At 38.3% G+C, this 17,317-nt stretch overlaps 1 protein-coding gene across 1 annotated transcript in view; it reads right to left on the minus strand.

The window, feature by feature from the left end:
• Positions 1 to 413: 413 nt before the first annotated feature.
• LOC120949711 (uncharacterized) overlaps positions 414 to 17,317 on the minus strand; it is a 115,144-nt gene continuing 98,240 nt past the window's right edge. Inside the window, exon 8 of the mRNA XM_040367177.2 lies at positions 414 to 3,280. Within this exon, the coding sequence (XP_040223111.2) occupies positions 3,144 to 3,280 (137 nt within the window). The 3' untranslated portion in view covers positions 414 to 3,143. The remainder of the gene's footprint in view (positions 3,281 to 17,317) is intronic.

Raw genomic sequence — 17,317 nt, forward strand, 5'->3', positions numbered from 1 at the left:
AATAATAATAATAATAATAATAATAATAATAATAATAATAATAATAATAATAATAATAATAATAATAATAATAATAATAATAATAATAATAATAATAATAATAATAATAATAATAATAATAATAATAATAATAATAATAATAATAATAAAAATAATAAAAATAATAATAATAATAATAATAATAATAATAATAATAATAATAATAATAATAATAATAATAATAATAATAATAATAATAATAATAATAATAATAATGATAATGATAATGATAATAATAATAATAATAATAATAATAATAATAATAATAATAATAATAATAATAATAATAATAATAATAATAATAATAATAATAAAAATAATAATAATAATAATAATAATAAAAATAATAATAATAATAATAATAATACTAATCATAATATTGAATATTGAAATAAATAAAACAGAACAAGATATAACCTTACATTTTGTCCCCAAAATAAAAATTAATCAATCTAACTGCTACTTATCGTCGTTACATTCCAACACTTAAAACGATGAATCTTTATTAAAATCAGTATGAAAAATAGAAATAAATGAAGTAATGAAATGAAATAAAAATAGAAAAAGAACTGTATAGTTTTATCAACCGTTGAAAATTATTTACATATTATACTTGACGTGATTATCAAACGCTGTCATGCCGATCTTATATAGGCTTTCTGGACTTATGTTGACCACGAAGCTGATTAGTCAGCCTAAACTGCTGAGGGTAACGTTGCCAATCAAACCATGTCCGGCCTTTGCAAGACGCTAACGCGTCTACCCTTGAAGCGACTCAATTAGAATGAAAATAAAAAAAAAAAACAGGAAAAGGGCTACGTACAGCAACGTCCGTATACTTATAAATGTAAGTAATAATGAAATGTATTTGGAGTTTTGAATATAAATTGTTTTATACGACCTCTTCAGAGTCCAGTAACGATACAAATGAGATGTTAATTTCAATATAAACAGTAATAAAATGTGTTTTAACTATAAGTATAGCACTACATGTTGGAAATATTGCATTGAAGACTATGAAAATGTCCATTGACTCAGCTTAAACAATCAATTGCATCAAATTTCCTTACATTTCTTAGTATTCTTGCCCAATGTCTCAGACTACTGCTGCAGAGAAAGGTTTCAGCTGTCCATGCTCCTTTTCCGATTTACTGAGAAGACATCCTTTGTCTGGTATTGCTGATGCTAACCTCTGAATCTAGCTGAACGATTGCCATGTGTCACTCGTGCGTTGATAATTAAGTGACGTACGATGAACGGTTTCCGACCGTTCCGGAGAAGAGTATTGCTGTACGGTTTCTTTCCCATTGCCATCCTTCTTCGCCTCATTGATATCGTTTAGCAGCGCTTAACAGCAACTGACAATGTCTCGGCTTTCTTTGCTTCTTAATTACCTTCGTGCAGTGGCTATTATCCTTGCGTTTGCCTTGATGTGGTGTGTGTCACCTATGAACGATAGTTTTTCAACGTTGACTTGCATGTGCGTGTGGTGAGGTGGTAAGTGTAAGACGGCTTATCAATACGTACGTGCCCATTCTAGCTTGTGTGTAGCTTAAGAGTGTACATCGTTCCTTACACCATCTTTATTCAACCACAAGTTTCCCTAATTCCCCTGGACCTAGCCTTCCATGCGCGCCTGCACGTGTAACAGTAGCGCTTAAAAACCGATTGCCCGTAGCCCAAAAAAAAAACTGTATTTTTTTTTATTTTCAAGTTTGTTTAGCTCCTGCTATTGGGCTCAGCTTACTCGCAACATTACCCTACGTCAATGTTTTGTTTTAATGAAGTTTTTTTTACCTTCTGTGTACCGCACTACTTGTGTACTCATGTACCAGCGTTCGGTGCACACGTTCGTAATCTAATTATACAAGTTTTTGTTTTTGTTATGCGAACTGGAAAAAGAGCTTCGTTTGAGGTGCGAGCGAATCGTTTCACATTCGGGCGGTAAGGGGATACGTTGGATACGTGTTTCGTTATGGATCAAGAAGGAATCTCCTTCACATCAGCAATACGACCACTCCCAGTTTGCTTACGTTTTGTAACAATTTTTCTCACTCGGCTTACAGTTTTGCTTCACTACACGTGGGTTTTCATTAAGAATTTGCAAAAAAAATCACAACAGATTGCAGGCGCCTATTACATCATTCACAACTGCTGTCGCACCTCGTATTTACCATTGTTGGGTGTAAAAATTGCGTCCTATCGTTGTTTAAAATAATATTTCTAACAACAAGTAAGTCCTCCATGCATACCGGTAGTTATGTTTTGTTTTGGCTGCCTGTTGACACGTCTATTAGTACCCATTGACTCCGATACTGTTGCTACTGCTGCTGCTACTGCGGTTGCTTTGTAAATGTCGTACGAAAGGTTATCGTAATGCTAGCATCAATTTACCTGTCAACAATCCTGCTTTCCACTGTTTCCACTGTTAGTTTTGCTAGATTTTTGTTAATTAATTTTCTACCCATCAATGTTTTCCTCTGACCATAAAAACAATTCACACGTGTTATTCAGTCAACATAGTTACACTTGCGGCCGGCTGCTTCTATTTGACGTTATTTTTTAACATCAGTTTGCAGCATTCTGTTTAAATTCTATTTCTTCTGCCTGCACAACATTTACATTCACACTATTTTACGGTTTCTGCACTACATTGCAAGACGACCATTTCTTTGTTTTATGTCAGTTATTTCAACGATTGCTTTCTCCTGCCACTGTTTTGGCCAGCTGCTTTCTAGCATCCGTTAGGAGAAGTATGTGTCGAGATACACTTACTTATGTTACCGGGATAAAGTTGACTCTACACGTTCAATCCCTACAATGAGTACGATGCATCTCATGGTGGTTCAACGATTATACCCCGTTTATGGCCGAGTGCGAGCGATCTGTCAAGTTGGTTACTTCGTGTACGCAATCTACAGATTTGAACGCTTGCAGGGTATGCAAACTGGCCAGAAAATGCTACACATGTTAAGCGTTCCCGGCGGACATTTTTAGATCCTTATCCTCTCATTCGCTACCAGTTTAATTCTTCACTCTGACACATTCGCTCATGATGTTGCTGACTGGACTCTGTTGTAGTACAATGGTGAAATCGGTGAAAGCTATCGGAGCAGCGAGCTCGGCCGGTAGGAGTGTATTACAGCCAATATCACAAACATTGCTATAGTGGTAACCCAAAGATGTTGCCGGTGAGATTTTCTGCATCTTGTCAGTGTGGCGGCACAGTTGGGGGATGTAACTGCGAATGATATGGATGAAAGTGACATTAAGTACCATACATTAGATACAGGACCACATCGAATCATAATTGAACCACGATAAGGATTTAACATGAAGCAATAAAAAATATTTAAATGAAATGTTTTATAAATTCAAAACAAAAATATGTTGAATATATGATTCTATCAAAACAACGAATACATCTAATTTTGTATTGTTAACACACGATATAATTAAGTCGTTAAGTTGTTAAGCACATTTGCACTACATATACACGCATAAACATCCGATTTGATATCGTAACTTTCTTCATTTTCTCCTCAAAATTAATTGCTCATATACACTATAATTCGCCGTTGCCTTTATTAGCACGCCATCAAGGTCTCATTTTGCGGGTGAAACAGAGAATTCGCTCTTTAGATTACCCAATTTCCAAACACCCTTGCCTTTCCAAACACCTTGTTCGACCACATTTACCACATTCCTTTGGTAATAAATTTAGTGTTCGTTCCCGCCTGCAAATAGTTTTAACCCTCCCTCGGCAAGGCAAGTGATACTGAAATGGAAGTGGAATCGGAACGGGGTGATACATTGCGGAAGGGATGCAATTTTCCGCTAGATGTTTTTATCAACTCCGAAGCGCCACTCACAATGGCTCACGACCAAAAGGAAAGTAGGGGCGAGGGGGAAACCTTTCGTTTGTGGCTACTGTTAGGAATGGCTATAGTATTTCAACAAATCGCCATAAATCCTCTGAGATTAGTACCATAATTTTATGCTAAACTTGCTGAATCTTGTTAAATGATGGTAACTTTGGCGAGCTACTTGTCTGCTCGTTTACAGCAAAACATCATGCCCCGGGACAATTCCTAGGCTGATGGTTTGTGAGTGGCGCCCCACATTACCCAACAGATCGCTGTGCGATTATTATAGCTGAAAGCCCTTGGCTCTGCTAAGTGGAAGGTAAATACATATTGCCTGTTCCTTTCTCATGTTGTCGGAATTGTAGTTATATTTGAGCAGATCGTCGTGAAATTTTCTGTGTAAATCGCACCGATACACGCCACGTGTTATGAGGGAAATATGAATTTCTGCTATTTTCACGAATATACGCAGGATGGTCAATAAGCAACGCATTAAGGCACAAAGTAGAACCACATATGAACGCAATCATAGCTCGATCATTTTCAGTGTAACAAACTCTTCCAGTATACCTCAACATATATTCCCTTTAAGTATACAGAAAAAAAATCCAAATAATTAAGTCAAATTATCTTTATACTAGGTCCCATTATAATGTAATCCATCTATTGTTTCACGTCTTCAATTTATGGTTTGTAAAAAAGTAAAAAAAAACATATTGCATTTATTTTTTAATTGCTTGTTCCAAATGAGTGGAGATTTAAATGTGTGACATCGAAATTATTACAAAGATTCTAGATCCAGATCCATATCGCACTAGTCCACACATCAGAAAGTTCGATGCTTGACGAATATGATAGGAACGTCAAATCAACTTCTATCACAAAGTAAAAAAAAACACTTTTAACATGTTACCATGTAACTCATTTTTTATACATCATTATAAACAATGATGCTGTTTGTTACTTCAATATACATGCATCACATACGCACAAACTCAGATGTAGATTATTTCACATTCGGTCCAGATAGTTGAATACCATAATTCCGATTGAACATGTTAATGTTCTCGATAACTTATCGATATACAGGGGTTTCCAAGCCACTTTCGAATGTAAACATTGTTATTCATCGTATGCGAAAGCTGTTCCACGTGGATCTGACATTTCATATCCATTATAATAACTTTTAATTTCTATAGCATGATTTTCAACACGACTCAAGCTGGATTGATTCTGACACTTCTTTGTGATGTGTTGTAAATCATGTGTTGCAACTCAAATTTTATTTTGAAACAAATAAACCAATTGACAGCTGTTGAAAAACATCTTGGATGTGGTGAAGACAAATGTTTACATTCGAAACTGACTTGGAAAACCCTGTAAAACATAAAAACCTGCATAAAAAGGTAAACTTATGAGCGTCTGGAATAATTTGTATCATCTTACTCTTAAATACATGAATATTTGAATATTTGAGGTATTTTTATCAATCACAAAAAATGTCTGGAGTATTCGTACTACACGTCTTCTCTTAAAACTTACTTTACCAGAATAAGTTTACTGTAGTCATTTTCGTTGGGCATCAATCGATTTGGCAGGTTTTCCCATGTAGGAAACATGTACACCGCTGCTAAGTACAGCTACACAATTGTTTGTAGACTTACGAAGCTACATCGTAACCAATAAAACAACAAAGCTTAATTACGCTGCACTAGTGTTGTTTAGAACAGCGTGAATACACAGCCTAAGCGGTTACCAAATGCCAGCCCCCCTTCTTCGTGCGGGGTGTACATTCTTGCCAAAAATGATCCTCACCATCCTAAGTTAATATTAAACCCATAAAATCAAGTTAATCTTCCGGAGCCAAAGCATCTTTAATTAAATTTAATTGACCGTTATTTTTTATGTCCATGCTACAGATTCCGTACTTTTTTATCGCGCCTCTATAGCGTGAAGTAACCATAACCACCGATACCACTTCTTACCCAAGCTGCGTTGTCGTCATCGCTGTGCAATCAGCGCATCGCTCGAAAGAGAGGATTGAAAATGGGGAAAAGTTTCTTGCACAAGGGAAAGTTTGTTCGTCGGTTCAACGATGGCCGTTTGGTCGAAGCTTGCGAAGAGCTTGGGTCAGATAAAAAAAAACTCGAAAGCGAAATTTCACCCCTGAAGGCAAAAAAAAAAACCAACACGTGTCCCAGGACTTGCAGAAAGAAAAACATGCGAATATAAAGGAGTAAACGGAAACAAAAATAATAACAAATAGGTAAAGGATGAGAAGTTTTCGTCTATCTGCTATTAAAAAGCATAATGATCACTATCAATCAACAGATCCTCGTAAACCCGACAGCACCAAGTAGGTGGAAGTAGAAGGCCACACTGCAGTCTTGCACTGTCGTCTGTCGAAGCAAGGACCGAAAATCAAAGACAAAACTAAGTGTTAAACCTCAGTGTCACTGTTAGGTAGGTTTGTGGGTGGTGCACAGAGCGGGATCCGTTCCGGATGTGGCGCCACGTTTGACTTACGAACAAGGCTCTTTTTTTTCTACACTTGCGAGCACAGAACATTTTTTCGACATTTTGAAGTGGTGTTCCGTGGCAACACTCCCCGAAGTTCGATACATTGCGAGACAAATCCCTTGTTCTTTGCGTCAGACACAACATTTCTACAGGAGCGACGCTAAGCGGTATATTTCTCAAGAAATCGAACATTATTTATTCTTGGGTTTTGAGCAAAAGCAAACGGAAACGAGTTGAACGGTGAAGCGGAGATGCCGGAAATCGACATAAAATGAGAAATTGCCATGGAGGTAACAGGAAAGATGCTTCTAGTATAAGAGAGCTAGTGTAGACCCAAGGTCAAATTTGTCGGTATCGATTTAAATCGCCATGAAAGCATGAAATGTTTTTTAAAAGTTTTTAATAATTTGTCGTTTGCTCAGCAATTGTATTGTGTAATTTTAAATTGATTGAGCATGATCGTAAGACTGGTATGCTGGTTTTTGTTAGGCAAAAACGGTTTTAAAATAAATCTTCCAAAATTCATCGATTATAAATTATGATATTCTATTTAAAAGAAAAAGTGTTCATAAAGTTAATGCACTACATTTAATTTAATTTGCAGGATTTTTCGAGTATTCGATAGCAACAACTGATTTTGAGGTGAATCATCATTACGAAAGTCAATATTTTCAGTTCAACAAAGCATAATAACTCCTAACGCTTTTGATACTCCATAAATTGGTACGAGCTATAGACAAACTCTGACAACTTGTTTCTTGCATGAGAAGTTTCTGCTTAAGAAAACAAACACAAAGTATTGTTTTCTCTATTGTACGGCATTCTTCTCAAACAACACATTTTTGTGTGAACAAACTGCCCTTCGTTACCACGCAGCACTCGATTATCCTAGTACAGGGTACGGTGTGCTTTTATGTTCCCAGAAATTAGTAAACCAAAAGCACTGAGAGCTAATCGGAACTTGTTTATCACATCGAAGAGCGACGAGAGAATAATAGAGAAAATGGAGAAAGCGATGATGTTGTTTCATCCATCGCCACAGAACGATTACTAAAATTTAATTAAAACTACCACTGCCGGCACTGCAGCTGCACTCGCTGCCGTGGCTGGGTGTGATGCATCCTACCCCGGCAGACGCTGCTGCAGTGCTAGGGCTTAATCCAAAAGCAGAACACAGCATGTAAACGGTGTTTGCTTCTTGATTCGTCCGCACTCAGCCGAATGCAAGTGGAGTCGGTCGGAATGAAGTGTAGCAAAGCACCGGGCCCTCTTTCAGGACGCGCCACTAAGACACCAGCGGAAAATGTAGTGTTTTTCGCTGCTCAACAAACCGGAAGTGATTTATAATCCTGCTCAGCCAAGCGTTAATCCAATTCATTTTCAATAACTAACAACCGACCAACTACACACCGAAAGAGACACAGGTGAGGGTAAACGAGGGTGGGCGACGTCTGAAGACAAACACCCTGCACAATGAAGTGCAGCAACAAGTGCATACGGCTGATGGTTCCGTAGAGATAGCGGTGTTGTACCAGCTTCACATGCAGGAAATCGTGTGTGTGTGTGTGTGTGTGTGTGTTTGTGTGTAAACACAATACCGACACCAGATCTGGTGTGCCTGATGGGAGGGATAATGAAACAACAAACTACCCCGACAGCTCGAGGTCGATCGAAAGACCTACCCCAAAGGATCGACAGAACATAGCACAGGAGGGTTACGTTATGGTCAATGGCGCACAGAGAGCTAACTTGAGCGCGAAGCAGTGTTAACGATAATTAAATCTATTACTCACTTCATCCATCGGTTTTGGGACTCTGGGGCTTAGGACCTGCTGGCCAGGTGCGTTTGTTTTAAAGTAGAAAACTGAGTCCTCAAAGTGTAACAACAGCAACCGACAACTTATTCGGAGTTCACAAGAGTTGTTCTAAAATTCGTAATAAATCCTCATTCTCATCACACTGCTTTTGTGTCCTCAGAAGGAAACACCTGTTGGTATCTGCCAAAGCAGTGGTTTTTTAATTGCATCCGATGCATGGTTATTGCACAACATGTCAATAATATGTTGCACATCACGCTGGAAGTATGCCCCAAACAACTGTCTTACCATAATGGCAACGCTATTCATGCCATTCGAAACATCTCTTCACATAGTAAGCAATAGAGCACAGGCTGGCGGTAATAACTCAAATGACTATTCATGGGCAAAACAAAGAAGAACAGTACACTTTTGACGGACATGTACAGCGTTCCGGTCGCACGTGACTTGCCGACGACACATGTTCTTACACCCTGTTAGCGGTCGTGGTAGAGGAGTGTGTGCACAAGTGCATTGACAAGTGCACAGTGCAGGTCAGTACGGCACGGGAGCGGGTGGATAATAGCTTCATTTAATTAAAGTTAACAAGTACAATTTATTGCTCATCATCGGAATAGTTCTAATTATGTTTAAATGGGCTTTATATGAAAGCAGGCATGCCGAAGTGTGCACTAGTGCGAGTGTGTGCATGTGTAAGAGAGAGGAAGATTTCTAACCATGCAATGCTTCATGATCACCGCTCAACCACCGTGGACGACTATAGCAGTCGGAGGAGATCGGGTGAAACTGGTTACTGAAAATTACAATCGCTTTTGAGGCAATATGTGAGAGTTTGCTGAGCACTGGGGCGACAAGACGTGCTATGGAACTGGCAAGGGATTGCAGCGGTGCAGTGCATAACGCTAGCGAACTGGAAGGAAAACGAAGCGGAGAGTTGTACGGTCGACCACTTGGGGCCGTTTAGAATGGAAATTATCCATCCTGTTACCACCACCACAGAGCTGTCCATTGGGACTTTTGAAGAGGGCCGGGGTTGGGAGGCCATCCCCAATCTAGAGACAGGTACATGATTATAAGTACGGCGTTCGATGGCGCACTGGACAGGATCTAGAGTGCAATTGTACCGCAATGGCATGTGGGGCATGTAAGCAGGTTATTTATTGGAGGCGTTGGCAATTTCCGACTAATGCAAAGACTGGTTTTGGTTTTGTGCGCTCCATCAGCCCCGCTCCGGAATGCTGTCGCAATACCTGTACTATGCAGGAGCTATGCTCACATTGTTGTCATAAGCGTAGCCTGTACTTTGTCCTTCCTACAGCGAAGCACTATGCTGCAGTCTGTGAGGAACAAATGGAAGCAGTTTGGTAGAGCTTGTTCAGATGCCTGTAGTTCATATGAAACCGGCCCACATCAAAATGGCACAGGAGCAATAGAAGGGCGGTACCCATTTACACATTAATTAAATGTGCCAAAATTGCAACTATAATAGTTTTAACGGCGATGATGATGATGATGATGGCAATCGAATATTCGCTCTAGGTGTTGATTTAGGATCAATTGCAATCAAACACATACTACACTTTTAATGAAAAACTTTAAAGTTTACGACTGTTCAAAAGCTATGAAGCAATGCAGCAGCAAGCAGAATATCGTAGTTTATATCGAAATTCCACGGTAATAAAATAGATTTATATCTAAGTCGTAAAATGTTATCTGTACCCCATTTTAATGTAAATAAATGGAATTGATAATTGTATAACCATAGACTTAATCATCTTTAAAAGCTTAATTTAAAAGTTATAAGTTAAAGCTTAAAAAGCCCGTCAATATACATTCACTTCGTGTATCTAGCGTGCGTATCGTTGAAAGAGAATGTTTTATTTTGAAATACTATGCTTCAGGGTGAACCGGTGAATGGTTGAAAAATCGTATTATTTCACTGGGTTGCACAGTGTGTATGTGGGTGAAGGATGCTATGATATACTTTCACCAGCCATCAACAAAATTATTCTTATCATCACTTATGTAAAGTAAATGATGAAATAGATTTGTTTTGTTGTAGAATATTTTATTTGTTTGAAGAGTTTCTTTTATACTATTAAAATTATTTCCAAGAACTATGAAAATGAAGAGAAAACATCAAAGCAACATAAAATCCAGCGCCTGTGCGTCATCAGCAGCTTGTACCTTGGTACCATGGTAACGATGTTGTTTAGAAGGGAACGATGGCAGATAACTCGTAAGTCAAGCAAATGAAATGAATAAGAAAACACTGGAATATCTTTCATTTGCCATCATTGCCACATTTTCGTTTACTTTCCATGCAGTATACCGAACACCCTTTGCCATTAGCTATTTTGTATGTTTACTAGCGTATGCGTACGCGTATGTGTTTGTGTGTATGTATAAAAGACGTGCAAAAGATCCCTTATCCTGGTTTCGTGCACGTGCACTTATAATTCCTTCTGGCAAGTCGTATGTGATTCAGATCACGACAATCGAGAACGAAATGGATCCTCCCCTATTGTTTTACACCCGGCAGTCTTGGTAGGGGCGGCTGTTGGGCTGGCGGTGCTCACAAGCAAATGCCGGTTTGGAATATGTGTTTGTGTGGCTCATGAGTTCGAATGCAGCCGGGTTCAATCTGAGTTCTTTTGCAGCTATCGAGCGTGGTGCCGTTATACGTGCTTAGACACGAGGATGAAGGGTAGAGCGAAAGAAAGAAAAAAAAAACAATCCCAATCTCCCCGCCGAGGAAGGGTTAGCAGACAGCGTGGAAATCCCTTAAAGGAAACATGGCATTCATGGTGTGGGTTAGTGTACAGCGTGCCCCTAAAGCAGAAGAAAAGTTTTATGGCAAAACCGCAGAAAAGAAACTGGCGTCGGGACTAGTTTTTGGCTGCCAGTCTCTCCGGCACATACATGCATACATACAGCAACGCATCTCGGTGGCTTGTGTGTATTTGTTGAGATTGTTTGAGCAAAATGCAGGTCATAGCATTCGGGACACCGAGCTCCTTGTTTCAGACAACAAGCAATACGTATGCGGTCGGAGTCTTAGTTTAGTTGTGTTGTTGTTTTGCAGCTGTTATTGGCTTATTCGCGGTTTTTGCTTCTCGTTATAAAATCCGAGTGTTGTTTGCTTGTTCGCTTTGTGGGGTTCTGTGCTGCTACTGTTTTTCCCCCACTCTTGTTATCCTTCTTTTGCATCGTTCTCTTTCAGACGGCTTTTAGCGACTTTGCGTCGTCATAAGAGAAAGGTACTGCATACGCGAATTCAATGCGACACGGTTCGTTAGACGATCGAGTATTAAATAGGAAATGAGCTAATAGTAGATAGCGAATAAAGGAAAGGGTAGAACATCTGAACAAAATCTTCACATCTTTGTGTTAGAAGGTATCTGATTGTGTGACATAATTCAATTACCACGGCGAAGCAAATTCGCCTCGAGTGTTGCGAAGCGACAATATCGGGTTGTTTTGTGGTAATTGTTGATGAAAGTTTGTGTTTGCAAAGTGGTAGCATAAACACGCTAATTATTGTGAGAGGTTCCCAGACTGTTGGTTGTTTGCTATAATTACATGGGGATTCCAAGTCAGTTTCGAATGTAAAAAAATGTTACATGGTTTTCCAAGTCAGTTTCAGTTGTAAACATTATTATTCAGCGCGTGCAAAATGATATTCCACCAAAATGATATTCTGATATTTCATTTCCATCATACAGAGTTTTACAAATCACTTTCTAATGTAGACATAATAATTCACCGCCTCAAAGATGTTTTGCAACACCTGTCAACAGCTGTATTTACTTCACAATGAACTTTCAGTTTTTACACTTGATTTTCAACTCATCACAACGAACTGTCAAAATCAATCCAGCTTGTGACGTGTTGAAAATCATGCTGAAGAGTCACCATCGAAACAACTTGGATGTGGTGAATAATTATGTGCACATTACAGGGTTTTCCAAGTCAGTTTCGAATGTAAATATTGTTCTTCGCCGCATCCAAGATGTTTTCCAACAGTTATCAAATGGTTTATTTGTTTCAACATGAAATTTCAGTTTCAACACTTGATTTTCAAAACATAACAAAGATCTGTCAAACTCAATCCAGCTTGAGTCGTGTTGAAAATCATGCTGTAGAAAATAAAAATTATTGTGATAGAAATGAAATGTCGATGTGGAACAACAATGTTTACATTTGAAACTGACGTAGAAAATCCTGTAATAATGTTTTTATTCAAAAATGATTTGAAACCCTGTAATAATTTTTAATTTCTTCAGCATGATTATCAACACTTCAACGGACTGATTTTATCGTGTTTTCACCGGGGTTTTGAATGCGATCCGATCACCCGTTGGTGAAGCTGAAGGGTTGAAAAACATGCTGAAGAAATTAAAAATTATTATGATGAAAATGAAACATCAGTTTGATGTGGAATACCTTCTAGTACGCGGAGAAAAACAATGTTTATTGAAAAACAAAAAAAATCGAAAATGACTTAGAAAACCCTGCAATGCCTCTAGTTGTTGAATTTGTTGAAGTATTGAGTATATGCGTTAGTTAGTTGTTTTATTTGAACTACCTATTTTAAAATAAATTTCACCCAATATTCCATTATTAAAAATATTGTATACCAATTTATTCTATGTTGAGCTTTTATGACCCGCTTATCCTTTTTCAAATTCATTCACTGTTCCAATTTACTAACTGCTTGTTTAAGTGAAATTTCATGCCCCATAAGCGTTTCAGATCACAATAGGATACGGATCATCATTTACGGACCATTCTCGCTACATTAAAAGTCAGCAAACAGTTTGTCTTTTGCAGTTCGAAATAAAAGTTGTACTCTCATTGAATCGTGCCCTGCCAACCACTGCCAAACACGCCACATCGTGTGATGTGGATAGTCCCTTTTTCTAAAGAAAACTTCCAAATTAGTTCACACACTTCAAACGACTTACCTCGGTGGAATGGGAATTTAAAACAACACTTTGCAAAGCACCCTGTAAAGTCGCTCGGGCGGACAATTTTGCGGCGCCAGTGACATTAATCTGTTGTTGCAAGGAATCTCTCCTGATTTGGGATGTTTTTGTGTCGCCAAAATAAGGATATGAGGAATACATTTTTTGTTCGATCAATTGGCCTTACATTGCTTTGGCAGCGGTGTAACATAACACAACAGTACGAACGAACAAACAAACAAACAAACCGTATTCTGTTCTGATACGAACACACAGATACGAAAAAAAGCCCTAATCAAAACAAAACAGCAAACAACAAACAAACATCCCCGAAACACGAGGCAACCTATGTGCCCACGAAAGCTACTCAGCACTTATCTAGCTGGTTGGATTGGCGGGAAATGGAACCTAATCAAATTTATAACGTGCTCCCAAACTTTGGGCACGTAAGCTATTTGAACTTTAAATTAATTTTCTGAACTTTGCTTCTTGGCCTTCCAAGTCATTGTCGCGTGTGTTTCGTGCCATTCGTCGGAGGTATTATTTTCGTTTTATTCTTCACCATACTATGGCTGACGATACTCGAGCAGAAAGGACACGACAGAAAGAAGCAACATCGAGTAAAAACAAAAAAAAAAATGACGTGGGTTCATGCAGAAAGGAAAAGGTGTCTGTTGTTGTTTTTTTAACTGCCGCTTGGTGACTTTTATCAGACTTTTATTTTTTGGGTTTCTTTCAAAACAAAGATGTAAAAAGGTACAAGAGAAAGACCGGGAAAGATGCGCCTAAACCAATGCACTACAAATATAGAAAGCAGTCCGCCGAAAGTATCATGCCAGAGTCATTTGAAGAAAGTTTTGCTTTTGTTTTGACGCATTTCTTCTGCTGCCCTAGTGCCATCTCTCCGTCCGTCTGGCAGGGGGAGCAAGCTTCCCCCGAGGCTAGGTTGTTTGACGATTTGAAGTAGCTTTGAGGTAGGATGGCAAGTGTCCCAAAGTGACTTGTAGTTGATTTGAATGAAGAGTTTTGCAGTTGTTTCGCTGTCTGTTGAAGCAGAAAATAAATCCTACACAAAGTTGTGGTGTCCAAACAGGGTCATTGAAGGGAGAAGTTTCAATTGCGGTGGGAATTGGTGCAAAGCGGGCTCTTTCAATGAGAATAAGAGCTTTACGTGAACTAGTGTACATTTATCTATTCAATGTTAAGTGTACATTTATCTGTTGTGTACATTTTTCATTACAGTATCTCTCTCTATGGTCAATTGAATATATCTGTTAAATTTGTGTAAGAGAGATTATACTGATTCAATAAAGAGTATTGTACTGTAAGCGTTGTACTTATGAACATTAAAAAAACCCATAACATACGTATCGTAATACGAATTGTTACCTACAGAACAACGTCATATATTTTTTTAAAAGTAGCGGGTAAAGTTTATTTCACAAAAAAAGAGAGAGAGAGAGAGAGTCAAAAATTATATAAATCTCACAAAGGAATACAAAATTGATCGGTTTCAATTTTCGTGTATTGTTGCCTTTTATTGTTATTTATTAAAGCAAGGTTAACAAGATTTTTTTATTCCAAGGAATGTGTTAAGAGAAATTCATTTCATTCCGCACCACCCCTTACCCGTCCTTTAACTCAGTGGTCTCCAAGCTGTGATCCGTGGCGTTAACAGAAGTGTTCCACAAAAACTGATTTTTTAAAAGAAAAGCTTATTACTATACATATCGTTAATTTTTTCCGATAATTAAGATTAAAATTTGTACAGGCACGTCTAGAATAAGTTTTAAACATATTTTTGATTAAAAACTTTGAACTATGTGAATAAAATGTATGCTCTCAATAGATGTGGGCCGCGACAAATGTATTTTAAACGTCAAGTGGTCCATGACCCCAAAAAGGTTGGATGCTGCTTTAAAGAACAGTGCTTTAAATGATCCTGACACCATACCTGGTCTGGAATACATTCTGACCCTATGCCGGTACTGATATTACTCAAAAAACCGTACCGGCCCTGGCATTGATCCCGAGCCAACACCAGAACTTACACAGCACTCATAACGGTCCTGGAACTGATCCTGATCCCATGCAGATCCTGTAACATGTACCTTCCGATACTGGAACTGCTCCCAAACCCATACTGGTCCTTGCATTGATTAAGATTCCATGTTGCGAGACTCACTCATGGAACTATCCAGTTTTTATAGAAATGATGGCGCGACGTTTACATACATCTGGATTTACCTATCTTCTGACATTGATGCTTGCTGGACAGTTCTTCGAACCACTTATTAGAAAACTTTATGAATGATCATACATCGGTTACCACAGTCTGATGACTGCTCCACTGTATGCTTTCAAAATTCCACGATGGTTTGCAACACTCCATTTTATGATAGCAAACCTCCACATAATGCTTGCACAATTCCACTACCCGGTTGAAACATTCCCTTAACCCAGTGATCGACAAAGTGGGGTTCTTTGATATCGAGATAGTGACTCATTTGTTTCATAGAAATTTCACTCATTTTTGTTCTGGTTTAACAATTTGGCTCTTCACGTGGAACTCTACGAACATTATTGTAGATTATGGCTCTTTCGGTCGTAAAGTTTGCCGACCGTTGCCTTAACCGATTGAACTATTACCGATTATATGACTTCCTGTAAAATGAAGACCCTCGGCCTCAGCACAATTTTTCGATCGAAAAAATTCGATAGGCGCTCACGTAAAACTGACAGTATAACTATTTCTTTCATACTCCTACATGAAGTCGATTCCCATCGAGTTCAGTACCTTACAAACAAAACAAAATTTTTAACATGGTGTGCGTGAACTCGCAAAAACACCCAAAAGGAAGACTTTATCTGGGTGTTTCAAAAGAAGGGGGCGCGCCTACTTCCGAACAATTCTATATCTTGCTGAAAGAATCTATGATGTGCCTGAACAAAACTACAACTCACTGAACATGTGTATATAATGCTCGAAAACCCTGTAAATTACCCAGATTTTATGACCTTCATGTTTTTCCAATAAGAATATTTGAAATTTGCCATGAATTATAGCGTTTTTTATTATGCTAATGTGCTCCAATAACCTTTTTTTAAATATCCTTTAATAATATTAAATATAAATATCCTCAGAACGCAATGTCACCTTTGTATTGAACTGTCATTTCTCACAAGCACAGATATACGGACAGCCGAATAAAAGCTCCACTGTAGTTTTTTCTACAAACCCGAACAATCCAGCCCGAGTGGTTAAACGGGTAAACGTGCAGGGGTAAACTACAACTTCTTAAACTTAAGTATACAAGTAGACTATACTTCATTAAAGCTCTCTTTAATTCAAAGGCAGTAGTTCTTGCAGTTAGCTTAAACTTTAAACTTTAAACTTAAACTTAAGTATACAAGTAGGCCATATTTTCATTAAAGCTCTCTTTAATTCAAACGCAGTAGTTCTTGTAGTAAACACCTTTCATTCCAATGTCCGAAATATGACAGAGTCCCTGAATTTCCAAGCTAAACACCCCCTTCCGACTGCATTGGCTTCCCAACCTTTGGATCAGAAGCAATTATCGGGAAGGACTGGTTAGTAGGCAAAGTGTCAATGATTCTGCCCAAAAGTGCGCTGTTTGTTTCTCCTCCGCTATGACCCTACGACTCTTGCTGAGGGCCATTTATTCGAGTGGCCTGCCGGGTAAGCTCGGCTCGTAACACACGCCTTTAATATAATAAACGTATATATTTGTATATAAAAACACGGAATACAAGAGATTTTTGACCAGCCAATTTTAAATTCATGCACTACTGTCGCACGTTATGGGAAGTTGAAAAGTGTTTGTTTGTCATGGGATGAATGTGCATGAGCAAATTTTTCAAAATTTGTCTGCTTTTTCCATCAATACCTTAATACAATGCTTCATTTGTATTTCTTCTTCTTCTTGCCGTAACGTCCTACGCGGACATTCTTTTGAGACTTATTCAGTACCACGCAAGCCGGATAGTCAGTCCTTGCTACGGGATGGACGATCCATATGTGGTTTGAACCCATGACGGGCACGTTGATAAGTCGAGCGAGTTGACGACTATACTACACCACCCCATC

This window comes from Anopheles coluzzii, chromosome 2 (assembly GCF_943734685.1).
Source record: "Anopheles coluzzii chromosome 2, AcolN3, whole genome shotgun sequence".
Lineage (NCBI taxonomy): Eukaryota > Metazoa > Arthropoda > Insecta > Diptera > Culicidae > Anopheles > Anopheles coluzzii.